We start from the raw sequence: 24,724 nt of genomic DNA on the forward strand, positions 1-24,724 counted from the left end.
CCTGTGACCTTATTAGGCTTCACTTATATTTTACGTTAAAATTAAAAATTCAAGGGTTCCTTGCATTTTTCTGAAATTGGAATGTGTAAGTGGAATCTGCTGCTTTTATTGCACAAAAATAACACCATGAAATGAAAACATTCTAGTTTCATGTAAAAATTGCCCTGATTTGAGCAAAAATTCAACATCATGAAAATTAGCATCAGCAAGCATTATTTTTGGTACTGAAAGGGGAGAAAAAATACCTCACTTTTATCAATTAACGTTAAACAGATCTTTTGGAAAAACAAATAAAAAAGTGTCTGGGATGCAAAATGCCATGGAAACCATTGTGACTTTTGCTGGAGACCACTTAGCTAAAATATTTATCGCTTCTACATCATTCTTACTGCAAAGGCATTTAGCATCTGCCAGTAAGATATAACGCATGAATGCAGGATGAATGTGGCACACAGGGAGTCCAGGACACCGCAAGATAAAACCAAATACAGCAAGTGAGCAAAGCAGCAAAATGGTAGAAAGGAAAATTAACTTGATTTGAGGAGCATTCGGGAATCCTCACCACCCCAACTCTCCATTTACATCCAGATAACAAGAATAGCAGTGCCGTGACTTATTCTAGAGAAGAAAGCATTAATGGTTGATAATGATGGAAAAGGCTTTGCACTGAAGCTTGACAGTTTTGTGATTTTCCTGATGCAGGGAAGACTTGATCTTTGGAGCAAGGCATAGTGTGTGACCAGAAGAGCAGCGTGATGCCTGCTGGTGCCCTGTGTTACTGCCTCTGCCCTGTGAGCTGTGAGATAGCTGACCTTAAATAGCCTATAGTGCCACTTACCACTGCACTTGCCCCCACACTGTATATTTTCTGTAAGATATTAGTAATCCCGGCAAAGGAAAGGGCAAATGCTTCCTGCCACTGACAAGCTAAACTCCTACTGCTTAGACAGGAAAATAAATAGCATCTAAAGCACTAAATCTGGATTGATTTTGAGATAAGAGATGCTGAAAACCATGTTAAAACCGAAGCCAGGGAGAATAAACTCAGAAAGGGCAATTAGACTTCCCTCTTGGCTTGTCTGCACTGGCTGGTGGTTCAAAAGTGCTGGGGAAACGGCGACTGTATGATTAACTGGGAGATAACAGCATCTATCACAGGCTCCAGCTCCCAACAGAGGCTCCACGGTTTTATCAAGGTGCCGCGTTTACAGCTAAACTTCATTAAGCATGAAAGAAAAAAAAAAATCCCAAATTTAAGTGTTTAATGTTCTAAGCCGGTGTTTAAAAAACATTTAGAAAGTAGATAGTGACTCAACTGAGCAACTCAGCCGGGATACTAGAATAAATATTGACTCTGCTTTCCCAACCTGTGGTTTGTGGTAAGGAAACAATTTCCCATTCTCCATCCTTCACTACTGTCAATTCCAATTGTAAAATAAAGACAACACCAATATTCTTCAGTACTGTTAATGCCTTTATGAAAGGCTGATTTGGAATTGCTCTAAAGTCTACTAAAGTGATTAAATGGTTTAAAAATTACTGACCTAGTTCATTCAGATAGCTGTAGGGTCTCCAGTCTGCAGTTTCTCTGTCAAGGATTTTGTTACTGAGCTGTTTAAAAAGTATGATAATGGGTTAATGCTGAAATAAACAGACAGTTCCCACCCAAACCTTCAGCCCAATGATGTCACGAGTAAAAATGGGAGATGATTACCTCCGCCTCACCATTTCAGTTCTTTATCTGTATGAATTTGACAGTTGTTCACTAGCATTAGGGAAAATCACAAAGGAAAGTCACTTCACCAAGCAATGAACACAAGCATGCTGGAAAACACAGGATCTCCTTGAGTAACCAGGGATCATGACTCGGACGCCTGCGTACATGGAAAGACATGCTGGCAGTTTCAAATCACTAATGAAGATGGATGGATCAAAACCACCTACACAAACATGCAGACAGGAGCTGTTTGGAACGACGGGGAGTTGCTAAAACATCTGTACATGGAGTTAAAAGAGATGTAATGGCCACAAGAATTCTCTCAATTCAAGGAAAATAACATTGGCAATAATGAAGCATAAAGCAGATCTGCCAGTCAAAGCGGAGAGGATCCCAGGAGCTGCCATCCAGATGGTGCTGTTGGAAAAACACCACCGGCAACACAGCAGCTGGACTCCTCCGTGCCCGGGCAGCAGCTCCTGCGCCAGCACGGCTGGAGGGGCAGAGGGCACAGCCTGTGCCCGGTACCAGCGGCACAAGGATGCTGTGGCACTACGCACACGTGTCAGTACACTTGGGGTTTTTCTGCCCTTCAGAGAAGCCTCATTTGAGCATTACCTCACACAACATCAAGAGGCAAGCACAGTGTCTCCCTAAGGGACGAGGCCTTTGGGGTCCTGGAGCGAGCTCACCAGAGCATCTCTCATGGTCAGCGAAAGAAGAGGGGCTGCTGTTCTGGGGGGGGACACACAGCTCCACAAAGCTGGGGCACCACAGCAGAAGTGGATTTACAAAGCATATGGTGAGTCCCAGCAGGGAGGGGCTGTGAATCACTGTAGTTCCTAAAGCTGCTGAGTTTTCCACCTTGACATTTTTCCCTTGAAAGCCACACCTGCTGAAAGTGCAGGTGGTCCTCAGGAAGTGTCAGCTCAAGAGCAAATCCCAACCCTGTTCCTGAAAAATTAAAGTTATGAAGCTCTCCTGTGTCTGCTTCCAAAGTGGAAAGCCTCCTGCCTCTGCCTCAGAGGGTTCAGCTTGGCTATTTTACTGCATTTACAAGAAAATGCGAAACAGCAGAGAAGGTTAAAATTGAAACAAAGTATTCAAAGTTACCACAACATTTCATTTTTCCTGATCTCTCATTAATTTTTGCTTAGCTTCCATAATGGGTTTTAAATTCCCACTGATGTGTTGAAGTCTACTGGGATATAAAATCCCAGCTGGTACCCAGCACACACAGCCACCCTGAAAGGTATTTTCACCCACCTTTACAGCCCTCAGTGCCACAGCCCCACATTGTCCGTGTGTTCCCATACACCGAGGATGGCTCTACCAGAAGCCCAGGGACCCCAACGCTCCTGGAGAAACGGTGGACCAAGAGAGGGGAGGAGGGCATGGCGCTGGGCTGCCTTGCAGCTCCTCTGCCCCTTGGTTTAGGTAGTGATCACACTGAGAGGGCTTCAGTCAGGAAATCTCCTCTGGCAAAAATTCCTCCATAAAGAGGGCAATGGGATCCAGCAGGACCCTCGGAGCCAGCCACACAATCCTCTGTGAGCTTGCCAAAGCCGGGTCACTGAGGATAAAGCTGCAGAGCTCTGCAGCCTCTCTCTTATCTCTAGGGAAAGCATCTGCAAATACTGCTCTCTCCCAGGAGCGCCACAGCTCGGACAGCTACACTCTATATTACAAACTGCCCATCGACATTTAGAAGCTTTTATCTGATCGCAGAAACTGGATGTCCGTTGGGTGAAGATTTGTAACAACCAGAGGCAAAACCTTGCCCTCAATGACTGGACTGCGCTGATTGAATTCCATTGATTCAGGATGCAGGAAGTGGGCCGACGTGTTTTTAAACCAAATGTAATCTGCTCTGACTTAAACAGACACAGGAGAAACCATGGTGCGAGCACTGCACGGAGACACAGGAGACAGCAGAGGGAGAAGGCTGTGCACGCGCACACACACAAAATGTTTGGTCTCTCTACAGTCAACTGCACAGTATATTTAGAGCTATTCAGCCGAAGCTTCTACACAAACAGGTTTCATCCTTTGCAAAACATGTAATTGTGCTCCAAATGGGCTCAACTCCAGCCTGGAAGAAAGATTCAGGACACACAATAGAGCAAATACACCCACCATACGCACACACAGAGATATGTGTGTGTATGTGTGTGTGTGTATATATATATAAATGTATACACACAGGCACACAGACAAAGACAGATTAATGCCAGCACCCAGAAAGGAGCCTGTTTCAAATCCATCTGAAAGGCAGGCTCTGGTTGAAAGGGACCCTACCGCTGAGCTACCAGCACTGACCTTGAAACAGGCACTAATTCAGGGCAGTTCTGAGCCCTGCGCTGTATGGGAAGTGAAGCCAGATGATCGCAACGGTCCCTTGTGGCCCCACAGCCTATGAATCTCACATCAGACAGCACCAGCAGCGCACTGACAGCTATATCTACTGCTCCCTCTCATTTTCTGCCTCTATATATTCCCACCAAGGCAGCATGTGTCATCAGCTCATTAGGCACCTCTGCACCAGCCTCTCTCCTCAAGGACATGCCCAGAGCAGAGAGAGACTTGATAAAGCTCATTGCCTGCAATATTTCTAGAGCAATCGCTGCCTGAGAGCGATGGCTGTGACTGCACATCCTTGCTCCCGGCACAGACTGTGCATCTGGCATCTCCCAGGTGACAACACAGGAGTCATTTCTTTATCATTCAGCAGTTCCTTGGATTTCCCCAAACCTGGAAACATAAACACCGAGAGCTGACACCCGGCACGGACGGATGGGGTGGTCAGAGCACACAAGCAATGAAAGGCAAAAGAAAGCAGACTGGTTGGTACTGGGGTCGCAGAGGAAGGGAGCGGATGCTCCTGGACCTACGCTTGCCCACGTACAACAACGCAGCCCCACTGAGGGCACTGCTGACTTTCATCGGCAGAGCCCATGGCTTTTTGCTTCATTTTAAAACTTGTAACAATAACACTCATGCCGATTTCTCAGTCCAGCTGCATCACGTAGATCCCACTTATTAAAGTCTTTGAGTTTCTATTAAAAGCTCTGTTTTTGCAGGACTTACAAATCAGCTCACAAACCTAAAATTTGGCATGAAGAGCTATGTGCTAGAATTAATTTTTTTTTAATTAAATGATTTGGGGACATTTTTAAGGTTTTCAGAATGCAGTAATTACAAAGAAATGTGATTATAGCTGTCTCTCTGCTGCTTAACGCGCTATAATTTGTTAACTCTTTTTTTTTTTTGGCATAGAAGATAGTACAATTTTTAGCATGAAGTAAAATTGCTTTTCTGGAGGAAAAAAACCCACTTGATAGCAAATTTATCCACTAAAAATCCTAGCCTGTAATTTTAGCCATTTGCTTAGATCTACCTCATACCTGGAAAATTTTCCTTTAGATCAATAAGATATTGGCACGATCAAGCAAAGCCACGATGTGCCCATCTGAAATATGATGGAGCACAGCAGCAAGTTGAGCACCAATAGGTCATTTGTCAATGCTCAGTCCATGGTGATTAGACAAATAATTGCTGGCAGGAGCTTCACCTTACCTTAGTCCTCCAAGAGAGCAACTGGTAAGAATTTTGCCATGAACTTCCCTGACTACCAACTTCAGGTCTCCGGAGCCCAGGCTCGCGTTCCTCATTTTTAGATGGCCATCCTGAATGTTCTGCAGTGCTTCTGTACTTGCAGTCTTCTTTTTCTTGAGGCAAGTTTTAAGCAAAGGCACTTTAACAACACTTTCTGTGGTTGAATTCCTTTTTATTAGCTGGGTGATATCCAGTCAGACCATTTCCAGTGACCTCTGTTTTGCAGTTTCTAATTTTATGTGAAGTCTTTAATAGAATTTAGAACTTCTTTTAATAGATGTGGATCAGCTGGCTTTAAAAATTCAGGACACCTAATAGCAATTGATTTTTATGATGTCTGTGGAAACCAGCAACACCTGGGCTCCAGCTGAGACGCTGTTCTCCGTCAGGAGGGAGGGTAGAATTAAGAGCTCTGAAAAGAGCAAGGTGAGAATCCTCCCATTTGCTCATGACCAGTGTCGCAGCCTCGTGCTCCATAGGGGTATTTTTCACCTGATTTTGCAGCTTTTTGTAAAATGAAGATATATTCTAATGTTCACGCACAATTCAAAAGCTCAAATATACAGGTGGCATTGAAGCATGGTGAGTGATTCTGTGAACGGGCCCACCAAACGTCCTCTGAGCAAAACAGGGCTTCAGCATTTGAAAATCTGGTCTCTAACTCAAGCAGTGAGAGCTCTGATGTGAAAACACGGGTACGGAGGTAAGCGTGTGTCTCTATTTGCTTGGGAAAATTCTGGGGCAGTAACTGTGTGGCACAATTTCACTTGAGCTCATGTATGATATTTCTTGGTAAAATGCAGCGTCGTTATTATTTGCTGCTGCATATGTCATAAGGATAAAGGCAAAACCCACTTGTAGGAGCTAATAAGCAAAGGTCAGATTTTTGGCTTCACTGATAGTAAAATCTCTCAGTTGACTTCCATGGGGCAGCAGTTCAGCCAAGCTGGCTTTGCAAAGCTCACTCACATGGGAAGAGCATTTACTTTGTGGTGAGATGGTGTTAGTTAAAATCGTACCTCTGCCTCCTCCTCAACACCAGAGCTGCAGAGCTGTTCTTCTGGACCTTGCACAAAGGCAAAGCTCTGCTGCTCACCTCCTGCTGCTTTAGGGACGTGAGACTGGAGGGGCTTTGATGACTGAGTCCCCGAGTCCAGCTGCAAACACCCAAACACACAATCACTTAGGTGATCAAGCTCCATTTTAACAGTAATCAGATTCCTTTGTCCCATTAGTCTGATGGGGAAGCTCTTCCAAAATCTCACTGATCTGATGCTAGAAATCTAATTTCCAGCTCTGATGTGTTTGTGGCCAGTTCATCCTCATTTGTTCTTGCGCCAGCTCTGTCATCTAACTTAAATAGCTTTTCTCTCTCCTAGTGTTTACCTCATTGTATTTAGAAATGGCAATCATGCTCCTTCTCAGCATTCATTTTGCTAGATAAAAGAAGGCAAGCCTTTTTTTAGTCTCTTCTCATACGCTCCCTCTTGTCCTCCCACTTGCTTTTGCCGGCATGTGTTCCAGCCCCAGCGCTCCCCTGGCACAACGAACCAGTCCTGTATGCACCAGGAGAATTTTAATGCCTCCACTTGCACTTCTCTCTCAGCAACTTCAATTTTTTTACCTTCAAGACATCTTCCAAGCAGTGGCCTAATATCTGTCTGGCAGAGGGGAAATGAGGAGGCGAGACACCTTCACTCTGCTCCTAGAAGCAATGTGGGAAGTCTTGGCACTGCTCCCTCCCTATGGAAGCAGACTTGCCTCGCCAACCACCATTGTCGGTGCAGTGCTGGACATCTCTGGCTTCTGCTCTCCACCATCCGTGCCCACCCGGCTCGCCCAGTGAAGCACCTGCTGGGTACACTGGTGACAGTGCCTGCAGCCAGGCTGGGCCAGCGCGGGGCTGGGAGAGGAACGCAGAGACAGCAGGAAGGCAAACAGAAACAATCCATCTATGGTTGGGCGAGAACAGAGAATAGGAAAATGGATACGGGAGGAAACAGAGTGGAGAGAACACCAAGGGAAGAGGAGAGAAAAGGCAAAACGAGACACAGAAAGAAGAGGACAAGAGGGGCAGGAGGAGCACACGAGAGAGAAAGCCTTCTCAAACTGGAGCAGGGCTGCATCTCCCCGTTGCCCTGCCTCTGTGCCTTAGCCCAGGCTGTCTCTCTGAAAGAAGTGACAGAGGAATGGCTCCAGTCCATCGCCTCAAGGCATGATCTCCTTTGAGCATAGGGAAGGGAATACATCCCGGGCTCTGGCTCAGCAATTCAGAGAGTCCTCTGCCATTTTTTATCCTTTTGCACCTGCGCCGGCTCCTTTGTGACCCCCAGCTGGCACTATAAAGAAATAAATCCTCCAAGTACAACTTGTGCCCATTTCCCTGCAGAAAGTGGGAATGGCACCAGACAAACTGATTTAGAAATGAAACTCCTGAAAGCAGCCATTAGGGGCTTTATATCCTCTTTTGTCTTCCTTGGCTGGAGAACTGCATAGACAGAAGCAGCAATACTTCTGGCCATACTCAGCATTTTGGTACTGCAAAGCATTCTCATAAATAGGTAAGGTAGTGGGAAATCTAAAGGAAAAGTCAGGCCATATATTTTGATAACTGCCCTAAAAAATTCCAGTTCCATTGTTTTCTCTTTTTTTAAATATCAGGACAACCTGAGAGCCAGTCCTGCAGCTGGGTGAGCAGCTTCCAGGCCAGCCCAGATGCATCACTTGGGTTTGAAACCTTCTCAGCAGCTTAATATTTAGAGTAGCTCTGTGAGAAGATGGCACGGTGGGCTGGGGAACAAGGATAAGTGCTTGCTTTGACCTTTTCTGAATTCATTCAAATTCCTGCAACAGGATTAGTGGTCCAGGCCCACACTCATGCTGTTCATTCTAAATCTGACATTATCAGCGTTTGCACTTTCAATTTGGGGAGCAAAAACGCATGATGCCGGGGGACTATCTACATCAGAAAACATATTTACACATCTGTCTAAACTTTTGTCTGAGAAATCTCTGGAGCCAGCCTTTTTATTACACGCTAATGAGATTTTCTCTTAATAACCAAGCAATTACATACAGGAGCACACATAGAAATACTTTTGCATACCCTGTCTCATAGAATAGTGTCTTTTTTGCATTAATCTTGTCTTCACGGCAGAGCTACATTTGGGTTAAGGTGACACAGTCTGTGAGTACCATCATTTTTAAAGCTGACAGCCTTGATAAAATCAATTGCATTTCCTTTTTCCTCTGCTCCCTACCCTTTGCCCCACCTTGTCATATTAAGGCTCTGAAGGAAGAGCTGTCTTACTATTTACCATGGCTAAATCTGATGCTAAAGTGGGGGATTGAGTAATAGTGTAGTCCATAAATAGCCCTAAGGAATCACTAGCAACATGTGATATGTAATGTACTCCTGGATGTTCCAGCAGTACAGCCTGAATAGCTCTGCTGGAGATCCAGGAGTAACAGGAGAGCTCTCGGAATGCCCCTGCACGAGAACAGTACTCAGAAACATTCTAGATACCCTCTTGCATCTATTTGCATGTCTTGAGTCAGCAGGAAACGTGTGTGTCTGCTGATCTGGGAAACAATGACATAGCGAAGTTGAATTCCTGACTTAATGCTTCATTGATTTACTTTTGTTATATTAATGGATAGTTACAATTATCTAGTTATTTATCTCTTCTGAGAAGCAAGCATACTTTATAGTTGCTAAGACACCGAGGCTTATTGACCCTTGCAGGCACGTGCTGAAACTCTAGTTCAGAGGCACAGAGTTTGTGAAGATACACGCAGGGGAAAGCAGACCTTTCAGTGTCTGTTAGAGCTACGCCGGGAACTGCTACACTGGATTTTAAATAACGCTGGCAGACAACAGGATCCAACAGGCATTGCTTTGGTTGATTTCCTTGAACTGATAAGAACATTGCTACAGTGAGGTGGGATAATATCTACCTTACTGGAGCTGTTTCCATCCAGATTACTTGTAAAGAAGCGTGAAGTCACACCACATGAGAGAGTGTGGTAGCTTGGATTGGAAAAACAATGTACACTGCCGCTACCTTGAGATATATCTGGGAAGAAAACAAGTCATCACAAAATACTTCGGAAGGCATAACCATTTTTAAGAAACTGAAAACATGCTCGAGATGATCAAGTTTAGAAAACTGTAGCATCCTGGGTGTTACAGGACATTTCCAGATGAAATTTATCCTGTATTCTCATGGTGAGAAGCTCTGACTCTTAGCATTATATATAAGATAAAAAAGGAAAATATTTAATTGCTACAGCGTTATCTTTTTGAAGATCTTATAGAAGTAATCCCTAAGTCTGGCTGGTTTGCAGGTGATGGAAGAAATGCAAAATTCAGGAACTGTGTGGTCTGCAACACAGTTTCTTCTGTAGTTTAAACACATCTAAGCGCTACTGATGAGAATAACCCTCATACTTACCAAACATTTAATTAAAACTTTGTTGTCACAAAAAAGGTAGTTAATGCTAGAAATCAAGGTATGTTACTTTTGGTGCAAAGGCTTAGAAAAACAGAAAGCTGCAGCACTGAAGGGGCAAACTTGTGCGGTCACATTGTTACATTGAGAGATGTTTTATCTATTTCCTTACTTTACCTTAGGAACACATTTATCAAACAAAGTAATTTACCCAGAAAGTCATCATATTTATACCGGTATTTCTGATGAAAACATCATTCCCCATCTGTTTCCAGCCTAACAGCAAATTGATAAATATTTCAAAGTACTATCAGATGAAAGGATCAAAAATTTTAACTGAAACAGCATCACTTAAACGCCAAACCCTGTAAGAAGTAAATGAATGGGTTAGTTTTAATAAACCATGGGCTTAAATTGCAGGCAGAAAGGTTAGATATAGGCGACACCTTCACAAGGAAAGGGAAATGAAGTGCTGGGGTGGCTGCTTGCCTCCAGCAGTGGTGGTCTGTAAGGAAGGTCGGCAGTGAGGAAGGGCACGGAGGTGGCTGACACTGCTGCATGAAGGGGCACCCAGGCACTCCAGCCCTCTCTCCTTGCCCTCTGTGGTTGCATTCCTGTGAACATGCACTTTGCTTTGCTGACATCTTGTGGAGATCTAGATTTAGCTTAATTTACTGCAAAACATCCTGTTTCAAGTAAGGAATTTTATCTGCAGGGTGTCCGTTAGACACAAGCTGTGGCACACAGCTGCACATGCACATGCAGATCTGACCGAGCATTTACTTTCTTCTGGAACACGCAGAGCAGCTTTTCAGGTCAGCTCGATTTTGTAGTAAGTGCAGAGCCTTTTAGTTCTAGCTGTTTTCTCAGGCTGTTGCTAATAAAGTATTTCAGGTCAGGATGTAATTCCAGAACTGAGGTCTTTGCATTTAACTCCTCTCCGCTAGACGCTGCCCAGCACAGCAACCCGGCTGCTAGGGCTTTGCCATCTTCCCTAACTTTAACTCGGTGATATTTGCAATAGAATTAACAAGAAACAGATATCTCTTGAGGTCTGCAAATGAGAGCTGAGGCTGGAACCCAAACACTGCAATCCGTGTATGCCCATCACAAACACAGCTGCTCACACGCAGCCTTGAACTGCTACTGAGGGGCCGGCGGCTCAGCGGGAGCGGAGCTCTGCCACCCTTCTCAAAAACCAGTTAAATATAGACCCTTGAAGCCATGTCCTTCTGCTGTGTAGGAGAGTGTTGATGGCTGAGTCACAGCAGCTCTCAGCTCTGCCTTCTCCCCTCCCTTATCTGTCGTGCCCCGGCTCAGCTGCAGGCAAGAAGGACCAGCTCGGAGGAAGAGTGTCACGGTGCCCTGCCTTCGCTCTGAGATAAGAGGGCACCTGTCAATGGTTACTGTGAGCCAGCTGACACGTTACAAGTTCACACCCAACGTATCTGGCCATAGCTTGTTTCATGCACCCAAAAGGAGCCGAAGGAAACATCTACCAGACTGTCCTACTACTTAGCCCAGTGCTGAATTAATGAATCTGAGCTCGTCCACAAGTCTGCGTCACCAAAAATCTTTTCTTCCTTCATTGCATGCAGCACCATATGCTCAGAATTACTCCTTCTACACAGTTCCATTTGGTCGATACTTAAGTACCCACCCAGGCTGATTTACCTTGATAGCACAGTCCATTTTCTACACATTTATTCATGAAGCTCTTATAACTGCTGGCTGGAAATACATCAAATTCAAATCTAATGCTATCCCAGTTAAAAAAAACAAACCCAAACAACACAACCAACAAAAAATCCTCTCTTCCCAAAGATGAGGATTTTATTTTGCTCTGAACAGTAAGCAAAGACTTAAATGCCTAAAAGAAAGGGAATTATTTAAATTAAAACAAATCACAAAAGCCCAGAGGTTATGTTAATGTTAACACGGGGAGAGCAGTCCTGTGAAGGGATCCACAATGGCAGAGTCCTGCTGTGAGCCCCTCACGCCTGAGGCTGCGCTTCAGTAGAAGAACCATGAGCTCTGGATGAAGGCCAGAATGTTCTAACACTTGAAAGACTGAGCTTCTGCTCCGAGCCAGGGCTGTGGGGTGATGCAAAGAGCACCGGTCCCCATCCTGCAGTGGCAGCAGGACAGTAGTGTGGAAACAGGGCACGAGGCCAACCATGAAAAAAGGGTTAAGTTAGCACTCTGCAGTAAACACAAACTCAGATACCACAGGCTGCAAAATGATTTTCTTCTTTTTGTGTGGATCTCCTCCACCCATTCAGAGTGTCAGCGGGGTGGCTGAAGACTCTAAGCCAGAGGGTTCGCTCTGCCACCTCCTACTACGCATCATCTGCAAATCTTTTCTGTAAATGTCTTGTCTAGGCTGCATGATCCATGACACTATATTAGTGAGCTTTGCTCAGGTTTTGGCTCTCAGCATAGAATTCATCCGTATCAGAAAGTTTGTTAAGACCTTGATAAGTTGTTCTTAAGCATCACTTAATCCCATAACCAAGTCTTTGTGAAAGTCCTGGAAAGAAATGTCTTTGGGTTTCCAGCACTGCCGCATAGTTTTCCCCTCTGTCCCCCTCTCATTGAATTAAACAACCTGCACTTTAAAGTCTTTTGTTGGATGCAATGCACTGTTCTCATGCTGGGGTGCACCATTTTGATTTGAGGCTTAATTAGTGAAGCCTGCTCTTGGATCCTTGTGCTGTGGTTAAGCTCTCCCAGCATGTGTGGCTTTCCCACTGGCTGCTGGGCAGAGCATGTGTTTTGCTGCCACATCCTTCATCTACAAATGCAGAAGGGCTGCCCAGGGGGTTCCCCTTCCTTATAATCTCTCTCACACATATGCATGGATTATCAGCATCAGAAGAGCTGAAGACATAAAGACCAAATTAATGTGCTGGAAGAAATTACTGTCTCCGGGAGCGAGGGATCTGCATGTGTGACTTTATGCAGAAACAACATCATCACCACCCTAATAACAGTAAACAAGGAAAATAACAACAGTGGCAATCCAGGTTAGCGCCAATGCTACAACCCATACAGGGCTCCAGACTGCAGTCATTGGTCAAGTGAAATTCCTGCCAAAACCCATGGGTTTTACATGGGATTATATGAATTGGACAAGTACATCTGTGTAGTATTCTGCCCTTCATCCACACACAAAATTCCAGGTGAAGGTTGAAATCCCTGTTACCACTATGTAATACTGCTCCTGTCCTTCACTGTCCTCCACAACGCACAAAGGCACACATGCACTCATATACACACGTGATGCTCTTCCCAAGAGCCATGCTAGGAGGGTCTCTTTCATATCTGGGATACAGTCTCAGTATCCATCTCCCCATTTGCTGCTGGGGAAGATGCACGTCAGCACCTTTTGCTGTTTTTGTGCTCTGTGGAAGGGAAAGGCTGAAAACAGCATTGGTAAGGCGAAAGCTGGGAAGGTACTGATGGGTAGAAAGCTTCAGTAGGAGGACAGACAGAATCTGCAAGGAGCTTTCAGAAGACCTTGTCTAGAATTTGTAAATGCCCTTCTAAAACAAAAACCAAAGCTTTAAGCAATGCAGACAATTTCTAATGAGATGAAGATAGCACAGTGTGATTTCTGACTTTTTCGTCTTCCTCCGCAAGATCAGGTAGCAAAGGGGGAGTCTTTAAGGGGGAGGCAGGAAAGAGATGGCTGACTCCTCTCCACTGCAGCTTCCCGAATGACAAAACTTATATTGCTACAAGGACTGCAGAAAGAAAGAACAAAGAAAAGGCCGGTCTCTGTGTCCCCATCACCGACTGAGATGAACAGGAAGGAAGAATCCGATTTCTTTCCAGAGAAGCCCATACAACACCAGTGACCTGGTACTGTTCAGGACTGCAAGGATTTGGTATTTCAGATTTTACACAAAATCAGCAGCAATGCCAGAGTCAAGTTACTCATTGCCCAAGGACCAGAAGAGATCCCAGGCTCGATGCAGCTGAAGGTTGTGATCCTCCAGATATTTATGATGCAGGAATTCAACCATCCACAAAGTATTTTTTCCCTCAAGTACTCAAGTATTATGTGGCATCAGGAGCTCTGGGATACAGAGCTCTGCCTGCAACAACATAACCTGCATGGACAGTCCTGAGCTACCAATGTCTCCAAACACAATGGCTTTCTCTCTCTGGTGGAGGGGGAAAGTCATCTACGTTAACTTTAAAGGATGAGAGGACCTGTTCTCAGCAATAGCCTTTTTCCAGACTTCTTGCAGAGTCAGACTAGGATTGGCTTGGTTGGGAAGTCTTCATTTATGGTAAAATATGGAGAAAAAACAACCAAGGTTTTTTTGTTGCCTTCTCTGAAAGGAGAAGCTCAATTACTTCAGTAAGGAACTGCCAACCTCAGCACTATTCCTCTATGTACTTTAAAATTTGTAAGTTGTGCCTCTTAAGCCTGCTGGCTTACACACACGCTGACTGGAAATGCCCAGAAATAAATGAGGTGTAGCAGGCTTTGTAAATAAATGGATAAAGTGCCAATACAAAGGAAATGGATCGCTGAAAAGTTCAGAACATTTTTCTTTGCCAGCAGCTGTGATCTGCTCTTCCACAACTTGGAGCCTCACTGCTGTCGAGATGTGCCACAGTTGTCTTTTGCATGTTCATGGTCTGGCTTGTCAAACGATGGTGAAATGACAAATTTCAGGCCAAACTGTGCTGGCACCTAGCCAAGGATCAGAGGAGCCCTCTCTGGCAACACTTCCGTATCTTTCTTACCCAAATGGGCAGCATAAGCAAGAGCCTGCAAAGCTGAAATTAAAAAATAAGAGGCAATAGGGGGAGGTCCAACGCTGATTTTTTTCCCTGTCTTGTACCTACCAGCAGAAGGAATGCTCTAGGACAGGCCTGAGTGATCAATATATGAGTTCAGCCAGTGGTGTTCAGCAAGCAGCCCCTGATGTGAGCTATGCCACTGCAGGAAACCATGCCCCTGATAAGAGGATTGAAGTCATGGTGCTGTTAGAGAGGGTCCTTGATTAAGTCCCAGCTGCGGTCAGGCAATAATATAGTTGGATCCATGGGAGAGGCTTCTTCCAGGTGCGTCCTGGGCAGGGAAGTCCAGCACAAAGCTTCCAGCCATGCCACCCCGAGGCAGAAGCCAAGTCAGAGCCAGCAACAAGTATCTGGGCTTGTGCATTTGGACTAGAAGGAAGAAACCAAAAGGCTTTGTGGGACTGGGAAAGCAGAGCTGGAAGGCCAATTGCTGCCTGCTTCAGGAACTTGTATTTACTCGGACTGAGAGTTTCAGCTGTTTGAAGGGAAAGGAAGAAGCCAGTGCAGTCAAAGGGCAGCAAACCCCAAGGAGAACCCCAATAGAGACAGATTGGAGGAAACAAGAATGAAATAAAGCAATCTCCTGTCTGGCATCCTATCTGATATTGACCACAGAGGAATGAAGAAGAATGAAAGCATTAAGAAGGAGATTACATTCTCCAAAGCTGAAGCAATCTATCAAGAAAAGCTGTTCTCCATAGCAGCAGAAGATAGAAAAAAGCAAAAAAAGTGATCTCAGTATGACTCTCTTCTGATCTTAAAGAGCCTTCCTCTCTCCTGCTCTTCATCAGCTCCTGTGAAGAAAATTCACACCAGCTACCTAGACAACGGGGACTGGTCTGCACGCAGAAGAAAGTGGCAACGCATAGGACACCTCAAACCACAAACAAACAAAAATAAAACCTTATGATTCATCTAGTCAATTCCAGTCCTCAAGCAAAAAAAATCTTCTTCAGAAGGTTTCACAAAGGAACAACTTCTCTGTACTGCAACAGGAATGCAGTTGATTTAAAAAACAGAGTTGATATGTTCCATGCAGCATATTTCTTGCCTAGGTGTATCCTACATAGTGTTAAGTAAACTTTCATATATAAAGCAGCTTGCACCAGTTTTAAGTTGCATTTGCTTTCCTGCCCCTGTTAAGTGCTAAAAGATCATGGTATTCAGCGGAAGAACAGAAGTGTTATTATTTTTGAGGCTTAATAACGCATGTTATACATCACAGAAGCTTCTATTTCCCCAGCATACAGGAATATGAGTCTATATTTGATTAATATAAAAAGACCCTTACCAGAAAGTGAGTAATCTGTATTAGTCATCCTCATGGCTGGAGTGTAAGATACACTTGGCATGTCGTGGCCCTTCTCCTTCTGCTTCCGTCGATACCACACAAACAGTGCCAGCAAGACCATAATAATTAGAAGGAGAATAATAATTCCAATGATTGCTCCCACTGAGTGTCTCTCTGATCCAAGAGCAGGGCTAATTTTAGTATAGGGGTTTAATTCTTCCATCATAAGAGCCGCTGTTAAAAGTAATTCATAACACACTGTAAATTGAATAGTGCATTTCATTTTTTAAGTACTATTCTTTTAACGCAAGGACATCACTGGAGGGGGAGAGTGAGAAAGGGAGAGAGAGCATGATGTTATAAATAGAATTTCACTGTACCTTGATCACATCGGATTCCTTTGAAGCCTGGACTGCAATTGCAGGTACCTGTGACGTGGTCGCATGTAGCATTATTCATGCATTCACATAGTTGTTTGCAACCATAACCAAACGTTCCTGGTGAGCATTCTGGGAAGCCACAGAAAAGGATTGGAAAGAATTGTACTTGGGTGAAACATTTGCTATGGAAATTTCAGTTTAAAGGTCTCCCTGGTTACACCATCTCTAGGATAATACCCCAGTGTTAGTATTATCTCTAGGATAACACCCCATTATTAGTATTTTAAAGCAGGAGATGGAAGTATTTCATGTGCAGTTTGGGGTGTTACTTACTACGCTGTAACTTTCTGGAAGACTCATACAAGATTTCACAAGGATGAAACCAATAATGCACAGACTGTAAAAGGCTCGATATGTACTACAAGTGTACATAACAGAGCACGAACTCAGAAGTCGTAGACAACAACTTGAAAACGCAGAGCATTCTCCACCAGTTCTGCACATTCTTCTTTATGGGAGCAGTTGCAAAGAAAAGTTTTAACGTACCTTTACATGGACATTAATAGACTTTATCAAACAAATCCCACATGCTTTCACACTTATCCCTACTCGTGCTAGAAGACGAATAGGACATTGTAGGTGGAATTAGAGAACTCAGCATCTGAATGGTTTGGTTTGCTCTGCTTCTGCATTAGGATTCCTAATATGGAAGGAATTTCTATCCTGTCTTTGTACTTCTATCAAAGACAAAATGATTGAATGTCCAGCTGAGAAATGTATTCACACAATTACCACAATGGGCTATTACAATAAATCTGTAGGCAGCTCACTAAACTTCTTGAGGCGCTATTCAATATTAAATTGAAAGAAACAACTTCTGTCACATCATACTTATTTCAATGGAGAGGAAGCACCAATGAACACATGCACACTTGATATGATTCTTTAGAATGGATATTGTTTGTTTTAAGATGTGATTTCTCTTGTGTCTGCCAATGTTTTTGCATAGAGTGGTGATGCCTTCCCAATGACAGTCTCTAAGTAACTTCTAGTACGCAAAATCTAATATTATGCAATGAACAAGCAGCCAGTATCTGTATAATGATTTGGAGTGTGTATTAAGGTTGTATCTCCTCCTTTGATCTGCAGGTCCCTAAACACAGAAAAATTAAATTATTACAATTAATGCTCATTCTGATATCAACCCGTAGCCTACTTAAAATGAGCAGCGCCTAAGTTTTTGGACTGCACCACAGAAACGATGTCTGCATTTAGGCAATTCATCTGCAATGCAGTGTGACTGCCCATTCAGCAGGATTTTGAGAAGGAGGGAATCTTAATGAAGAGATACTTTTAGATTAAACAGTAGAAAAACAAACAAATAAACACATTCACAGCCTGGATGGAAAAGAAAGCCTCAGGCTTTGTACAGAGGTCAAATGATAAACGGAGCTTGTTGTATAAAATCTGCTATCTTGCAGTTCTACTATGGAACTTTTTAGTTTCCTAATTTATTTATGGTTGTGGTAAGGATGTACACAGATTCACAGTGAGCTGGCCACTTAGAGAGTTACAGTGATGCCATGTGCAATCCCCACAAGAACATACAAATTTGGTCCCCAGATACACACTTTGCTGAATGCAAGTGTGTGCCAAAGGAAAAGATGTTCATGAATTTAGTTCTAGTACAAAGACTTTCATAAAGATTCACATAGAAGGCTACAGTTACGAAGCTTTCACTTGCAAATCCAGCAGGAATATTACTGCACTACCTTACTGCCAAAAAAATAAAAAGAACAAAACCCTGCGGAATTAAAGCCTTGGTAAGGTGAGACAGATTTCACCCTGCATTTAGAGTCCAAGTAAGTGTGTGAGAATTTTCTTTTGATTTACTGTACTGGACAAACAAGTAATTATTCAACTACAACTCGCAGAGTTTCCACTACCCTAATTCTTTGTTCTTAAAAGAAGCCACTTGGCACGGTGTGCTAAATATGCCAGCAAGACGCTGACAACAATTACAGTAAGATATGCCAGTACCCTTGCAAGGTAATTGAAGTTCATTGTTAAACACTTGCTTGCTACTCAATTCAAACACAAATCCTTCCAAAAAGGGCAAGAAACATTTTTTTCCTTGATCTGTTTTCATTGTAAAGATGAATCTTTATTTGGTTCACATCTATAGCATAAGAACTTCTGCAAGAAAGCCCCAAAATTCCTTGGAAGGCAGAGAGCAGAAAGGACACTTTTGTTTAACCCTTCTACCTTCCTTCGTGCCTAAGGAAACCTGATGTTGCTGCACTCAACAACACTAGCAAAGCATAGTGCAGCTTGTGTTTTCCTGTTATTTAGATAGAAGTTGTTTGGATAGAATCATAGAATCGTTTGGTTGGAAAAGACCTTTGAGATCATCAAGTCCAACTGTAACAGGCTACATCCAGTCAGCACTGAGTGCAGTGACTTGCCTTTATCTCACTTAACTTAGGGCTGGGAATTGAAAGGTCTAATTTGCAGAGGATTCACTATATTTCCTTATGCTTAAACAGACTGTCCAGCATTCCAGAGATGCCTTGTTATCACCATGGATTATATAAGGTGCCTGGAGTTACTGTCTTGCTAGCAGCAACACTGCACTTAAGAGCCTATTTCAGTAAAGAATTCTGAATTACAACTCCCTTCCATGGAGAAACAGAAAAATGAAGTCACGACGCTACTTACTTTGCTCACATTGTTTGCCTGTAAATCCAGTCCTGCACGTGCACTGCCCAGTGATGTGGTCACAGTCCGCCCCGTTCTGACACTGACAAACATTGGCACAGTTTTTTCCATAAAAAGCAGCCGGGCAACCTTTCAGGAATCAGAATAAGGACAGGCTAAGAAACAAGCTGAAATACAAACTCAGATGCGTTATCAGCACAAAATATGTAGGACTATAGACCTATGGATTTTCTGCCTCTGTATATATAATAGCATTTATTTGATCATCTAAATGCAGAGACACTACAACAGGCAATTTTCTTGAAGTAGTGTTTCTCACATCTTACAGAACTGCCTCTTAAGTGTTTCAGAAGAAGGAAAACTTGACCTATCTATCCAAACTACATTTTCAAGCGAAAGAAGATGGCTAAGCAGAAACTCTCTAAAAGGCTGGAGAACAATCAAATAGCCTTCTTAAAAGGCTCACCACAATTTGATCTCCTCTTTCGCACATCGCGGATAACTTGGCACTAGAAGGATGAAGGATCTCAAACACTTCCTAAATCAGATCCATCTACCGGGGCTTTAACAAGCAGGGACGCAGCCTGTGCTAATCCTGACAATGAGTCAATAATCTCAATGATTGGTTTGTCCTTTATCGAGTGCCAAAGGCACAAAACCCCTTGAAAAGCTTCAGGACTATTGTCTTCGGGGTGATGTGAAGTTCTCCCCGGTGAGGAGCTGGGGGTTTAACCGGGGAGACTGCAATACTTGGAAGAGACACGAGGTAGCAGCACCTACTTTGACAGCTTCCCTGGCACAACAGTGTCTCTGAAAGGCTTACGCTGAGTGCAGTAGAGCCCCGTCCAACCATGAGTGCATCGGCATTCTCCGTCGTAAGGGCTGCACATTGCTCCGTTGTGGCAGTTGCATGAATGAAAACAATCAGGGCCCCAAAAACCCGTGGGACAAGCTATGGAAATAAAAAAAGATCTGTCAGCTGACAAAAAAAAAACCCAAAACAATGACACTGTATTAGCATTGCGGAGGAACAACAATAAAGGGAGAACCTGGGAGACACCAGCAAAGGCAAAACTTCACATTTCAGAGCCGGGCATTACTGCAGCAACTCCCTGACCATGACTGGTTCTTCCAAGCCAACAACTGCTTTGCAAACCCAGGTGCCAACCTTCAACCTCACCCACGCTGTCATGCCCCGGCACAAGCAAGGGCTTTCGTCCCCGTGGAGCTCAGGTGGCAAGATCCGTGCACTGAGAACCACTGACAGAGGCACCCTCAACACTACATTCATTCCTCTAAGTGCTCTAGCCACTCTCCCTCCCTCACTGGCATTATCCGCGAAGGCAATTTAGACAGGGTTTTAAGGCATGAAGGTCATTTAATTTTCTTTTTGGTATACTGGAATTCTTGCATAATAAAGCACAGCTATTCACGTTTTACTTCTGCTATGCAATCAACTATGAAAATTACCACATTCATTTGAAGCACAGAGTGCTACTCAAATTACGTAAAAATGTAAAGAAAACTTTTTACAGTATGAATTCCCATCCACAAAATCGGATTGCTTTTGTTGACGGAGCTAATGTGAAATTAAAACCTCCAGGTCTATTATATATTTCAACAAGTAGAATATTAATACATTTTCAAAAGTTATTTTAAGCCCCCCTCCAAAAATGACTGCAGTAAGTTATAGTTATTAGTGCCAGGCTGAAAGATCCAAAACAATGATAACCCTTCAATAAAACAACTATATTTTTGCTTTAAAAAGCACTTTCCACTGCTTCCTATTAAAGCCATGAATTAATAAGGCACGGTGCCCAGGAAACCTGAAAGTACAGAAGCTGTGCCTGTTTCCATGTACGCCACTGGCTCCGGTTCTGATAGAAATGAAGTTTCTGGCTTGTGACAGACATCTCTAAAGCCAGACTGAATAGCAAAAAAACCCAGCCATGACGTAAATCAAACAAAAGGTCACTGAACTCACATAATGTAAAGCTGAACAGGATTTGGCCTAACATGTTCCTCCTATAAGTAATCAGAAATACTTTTCCAAAGCCTTTGAAAGCCAGGGTCAGTCAGCGTGTCCAGAACCGGCTCTGGAGTTGGAGCTAAAATTGTCTCCTTAGCAGCTCCATCCCTCGGTCATTCCAGGTTAACTGCTGCGGAGGGAGGTCTGACTGAAATAGCTCAGTACTGGACCAGGGCTGGGAGGCCAGGTTCCAGCAGGAGCCTGCTGCGAGGCCAGGTTCACAGGGAGACATTCACACTTCCTTTCCAAGCAGGGAACTGAGGAAACAGCCAGGTTCCTGCTTTGTTCATCCAAAATCCAAAGCGGCTATCGCCAGGTCCTTCTGCCTGCTAACCGGGGATTGCTGCTGAACTGACCTGCCTCACGCTGTAAGAAAACACATCTTTTTTCAAGGTTAACAGAAACTAACAGTCATTTTCCAATTACATGGCTAAATATAATGAGGAATCTGTGGAGCTTTCTATCTTTTTTTCCTTTCTTCCTGTTTTTTGAGTGACAGCAATATTCTGCCAGTGGAAGACACACAATAAAAGCAAAATTACAGCCGTCTGTTTTTATCCGATTCCTACTTTATCATTTGAAGTTTAATATATTTTACTCTGGAATGCTGTCTAATATGCTAGTTGTATCCTGAATATGAAGTAACATTTCTGAATGATCGGATATTGCTTCCCTCTGTGATCTATCTTCAATTAAGGGACACTCTCAGGAAATGACACTTTGGGATCTGCAAATGCCAATCTTCTACCTGGGCAATTTTCAAGAAGAAATCGTCCATCCCTCCAAGCCCACATTGACTTTTACAATTAAATTACATTTAATAGAAATATTTCAGCTGCCTAATTTCTCAATTCTGGGGGCTTGGTACATGAAAACATTTACTGGTTAATAATTTCTAGTGTCATAGCTGAAAGAAAATTATTTCAGAAAATAAATAAAAGGGAATCCAGCTAGAAATTAAAACGGAGCGTGCAGCTTTCTTTTCTGATAAGAGCTTGTGACCTCCCTTTCCTGTAATAGAAGCTACTTACGGCTTCTGCAAATTCCAAATGCAAAAACTAATTCAATCCAAAGAGAACTCAGATTAATTAAAAGAAAAAAGCTATAAAGAGAGTAAGGCACTGGCTGCTGTAATACCTCAGGGAATTCCCCAGAATCTGTCTTTAACTTTCAGAAAACACTAAACAGGAAGACATGCTATTTTAAAGCGGAGGTGGAAAAATAACACTTTGCTTACTCTGAGAGCAGTCTGTCCCTATCCAGCCTGGAAAACACTGACAAGATCCATCGATCGGATTGCAGGTCCCATTCTCGGTGCACTGACACTCCTCAGCACAGTCCTTCCCGTATTTTCCACTGGGACAGACTGTGAAAATATAAGGCAATTTACTTCATGATAAATATGAGGAAATCATAGGACTTAACATTTATCAATTAGAGATAAAAGTAATTATAACATTTTTCTTTGCTGAAGGCAAATGGGTGAAATTTTTCCAGAAAGAAGGAAAAGGCAGAAAGTATCCAAGTCCATTTTGTTTGTTTACATCCCAGGCATAAAAACAACATGAAAAAGTCTTGATCTTGAGATCTACTTTTCTGTTGGGAAATGAATCCAATATAGTTAGAAGATTGCGATTATTGAAGGGCATTATGGAAGGACGAAAAGAGGAGAGACAAAACAGGGAGTGGGGGTTATTGAGAGAGGAAGAGAATAATAAAGAAATCAAAGAGTAGTAGCAAACAAGCACCTAGAAGGGATCGCTTGGAGGACTTAGTCAAAGCAGTCCTTGGTACAAACCCTGAAACAGAGGTCTGCGCTGGCTCAGAGGATTCTATCCTCAACAATGAACACAAGAGAAAAAGGAAAGGAACATTTTAGGCTAAAGATCAGCCTAATGAAGAAGTATCGAGACCATGAAGAGTAATGGGGACTCTTACTTTCATGTCTGTCAACAGAACCCAATTCTAGAACCCAACTGGATATTAGGAGAAACGTCTTCACTGAAAGGGTTGTCAAGCATTGGAACAGGCTGCCCAGGGAAGTGGTGGAGTCACCATCTTTGGAGGTATTTAAAATACATGTAGTGGTGCTTAGGGACATGGTTTAGTGGTGAACTTGGTAGCGCTGGATTTATGGTTGGACTCCATGGTCTAAAACGTCTTTTCCAACCTAAATGATTCTGTGATTCTGATTCTGTATTTTTTCAGCTATGTTGGTGGAAGGCAGGCTCCCAGCATCCCACAGAATCCAATCATGGAAGCCAAGATTAAACCAGGAGCAAGACTGCCACTTCCATAAGTATTTTTACCATATAAGTCTGGTGGAAGACTACTCCCACAAGTAAAGCACATATCCAGTTGCTGAAATCCCATGCTTGTCTTTTGGCACCCGCCCACCCCTTCCTTTCCAGTGCCCCTTGCTGTAGTAAGTGTTCAGTTAGGTTTCAAATGTGGTTTTGATGGATTATATATGTGTGACTTAAAGTTTTCAAACAGAAGTGCTGCATCCTAAGAAAACCAGCATCTATTCCTGCTCATCCACTGAGCTTGCTCCTGAAGTTGGAAGGAAAGAAACTCCAAACTTTTTCAGAGTCATCTTGTAACAGCCTAGACATAAAACTAATAGACACGTAGATCTTCAGCCTCCCACCAAATTATTGGAAATCTTTAACGTTAAAGTTGATGGAAAGCTCTACTCAGTAACGAATGAAACGTCTAATTTCTTTGCTCTTATTGGCTGTGTTCTCTGACAAAAACAGATGTATTTTCAAAACAAGATAAAACATACAGTCCATCTTTGCAAAGAATGTAACAAATGGAACTGGACTTGTATCCTGGTAAATAATAGTGATGTCAAAAAAGTGATTAAGGCACTTCCCTGAATTATGCAACTGTTTCACCACTTCAGCCACTCACTTTCTCATATGTAGTCTCTGCAGGTGCCCTCAATCTACCCTGACCGTGAATCAACCACAGATTGAAATCCTGAGCTGTGATTCATTGGCTTTATACAATATGTCATCCTCTGCTCTTACTACGGCAGGAACCTAGGAACGCATACACTGTTGTTTTCTGCATGCTGATCTGTATACTACGGACTTATCTGAAGGAGTGGATAAAGTTGGTTTGGGCTTTCAAATTACGTGCTAAACAGAATAGTTCTCTAACTGAAAAGCGATAAAACTAAACAATATATAGACACAATAAAAAGAACAATACACAAAGAGGAAGAGAGACAGAGGGGAAGAAAAGCTTTCATATCACAGAAAGAGCAAAAACTAAAATTATCTGTCAGCCTAGGTTCTCATACTTACTACACCATTATTCAGTTCCAATGCTCTATACAGAGCAATTTAATGCAATATTTTTATTGCATCTTTAAGATGGAGACAGATAACATCACCAAAATGAAGGCTGGATTTTTATATGTACAAAAATATAGCTTCAAACGACTTAAAATAGAAACCGATTTGCACTGCAACATGGAATGCTAACGAATCAGGAAAACACTTGTGATCCAGACACTGATGCTGACAAAGACAACGGGTCAGACTTTATAAAAGGAACACTTTGGTTCCACCCAGCGTGGATGGGCTGCACCGGGTGAGCACCTCCTGTCGCAGTGAAATAGCACGATGTCCTCCAGACTGTCAACACAGAAGGATTACAAACCCAATGCTGCCAAAATCATTGTTCTCATTAATT

The 24,724-nt window shown here is 43.1% G+C and overlaps 1 protein-coding gene across 10 annotated transcripts in view; it reads right to left on the bottom strand.

The window, feature by feature from the left end:
* Positions 1–24,724, bottom strand: part of MEGF11 (multiple EGF like domains 11) — a 291,395-nt gene that overhangs the window by 16,635 nt on the left and 250,036 nt on the right. For 6 of the 10 annotated variants that reach the window (XM_054077403.1, XM_054077406.1, XM_054077402.1 and 3 more), the window contains 7 exons: positions 22,257–22,385; positions 19,814–19,942; positions 18,991–19,119; positions 16,273–16,401; positions 15,893–16,126; positions 9,290–9,408; positions 1,545–1,611 (listed from right to left, as the gene is read on the bottom strand). In XM_054077403.1, coding sequence (XP_053933378.1) covers positions 1,545–1,611; positions 9,290–9,408; positions 15,893–16,126; positions 16,273–16,401; positions 18,991–19,119; positions 19,814–19,942; positions 22,257–22,385 — 936 coding nt within the window. The remainder of the gene's footprint in view (positions 1–1,544; positions 1,612–9,289; positions 9,409–15,892; positions 16,127–16,272; positions 16,402–18,990; positions 19,120–19,813; positions 19,943–22,256; positions 22,386–24,724) is intronic. The other 4 variants (XM_054077410.1, XM_054077409.1, XM_054077407.1 and 1 more) reach the window with 1 other exon arrangement.

This window comes from Cuculus canorus, chromosome 12, assembly GCF_017976375.1.
Source record: "Cuculus canorus isolate bCucCan1 chromosome 12, bCucCan1.pri, whole genome shotgun sequence".
Classification (NCBI taxonomy): Eukaryota; Metazoa; Chordata; class Aves; order Cuculiformes; family Cuculidae; genus Cuculus; species Cuculus canorus.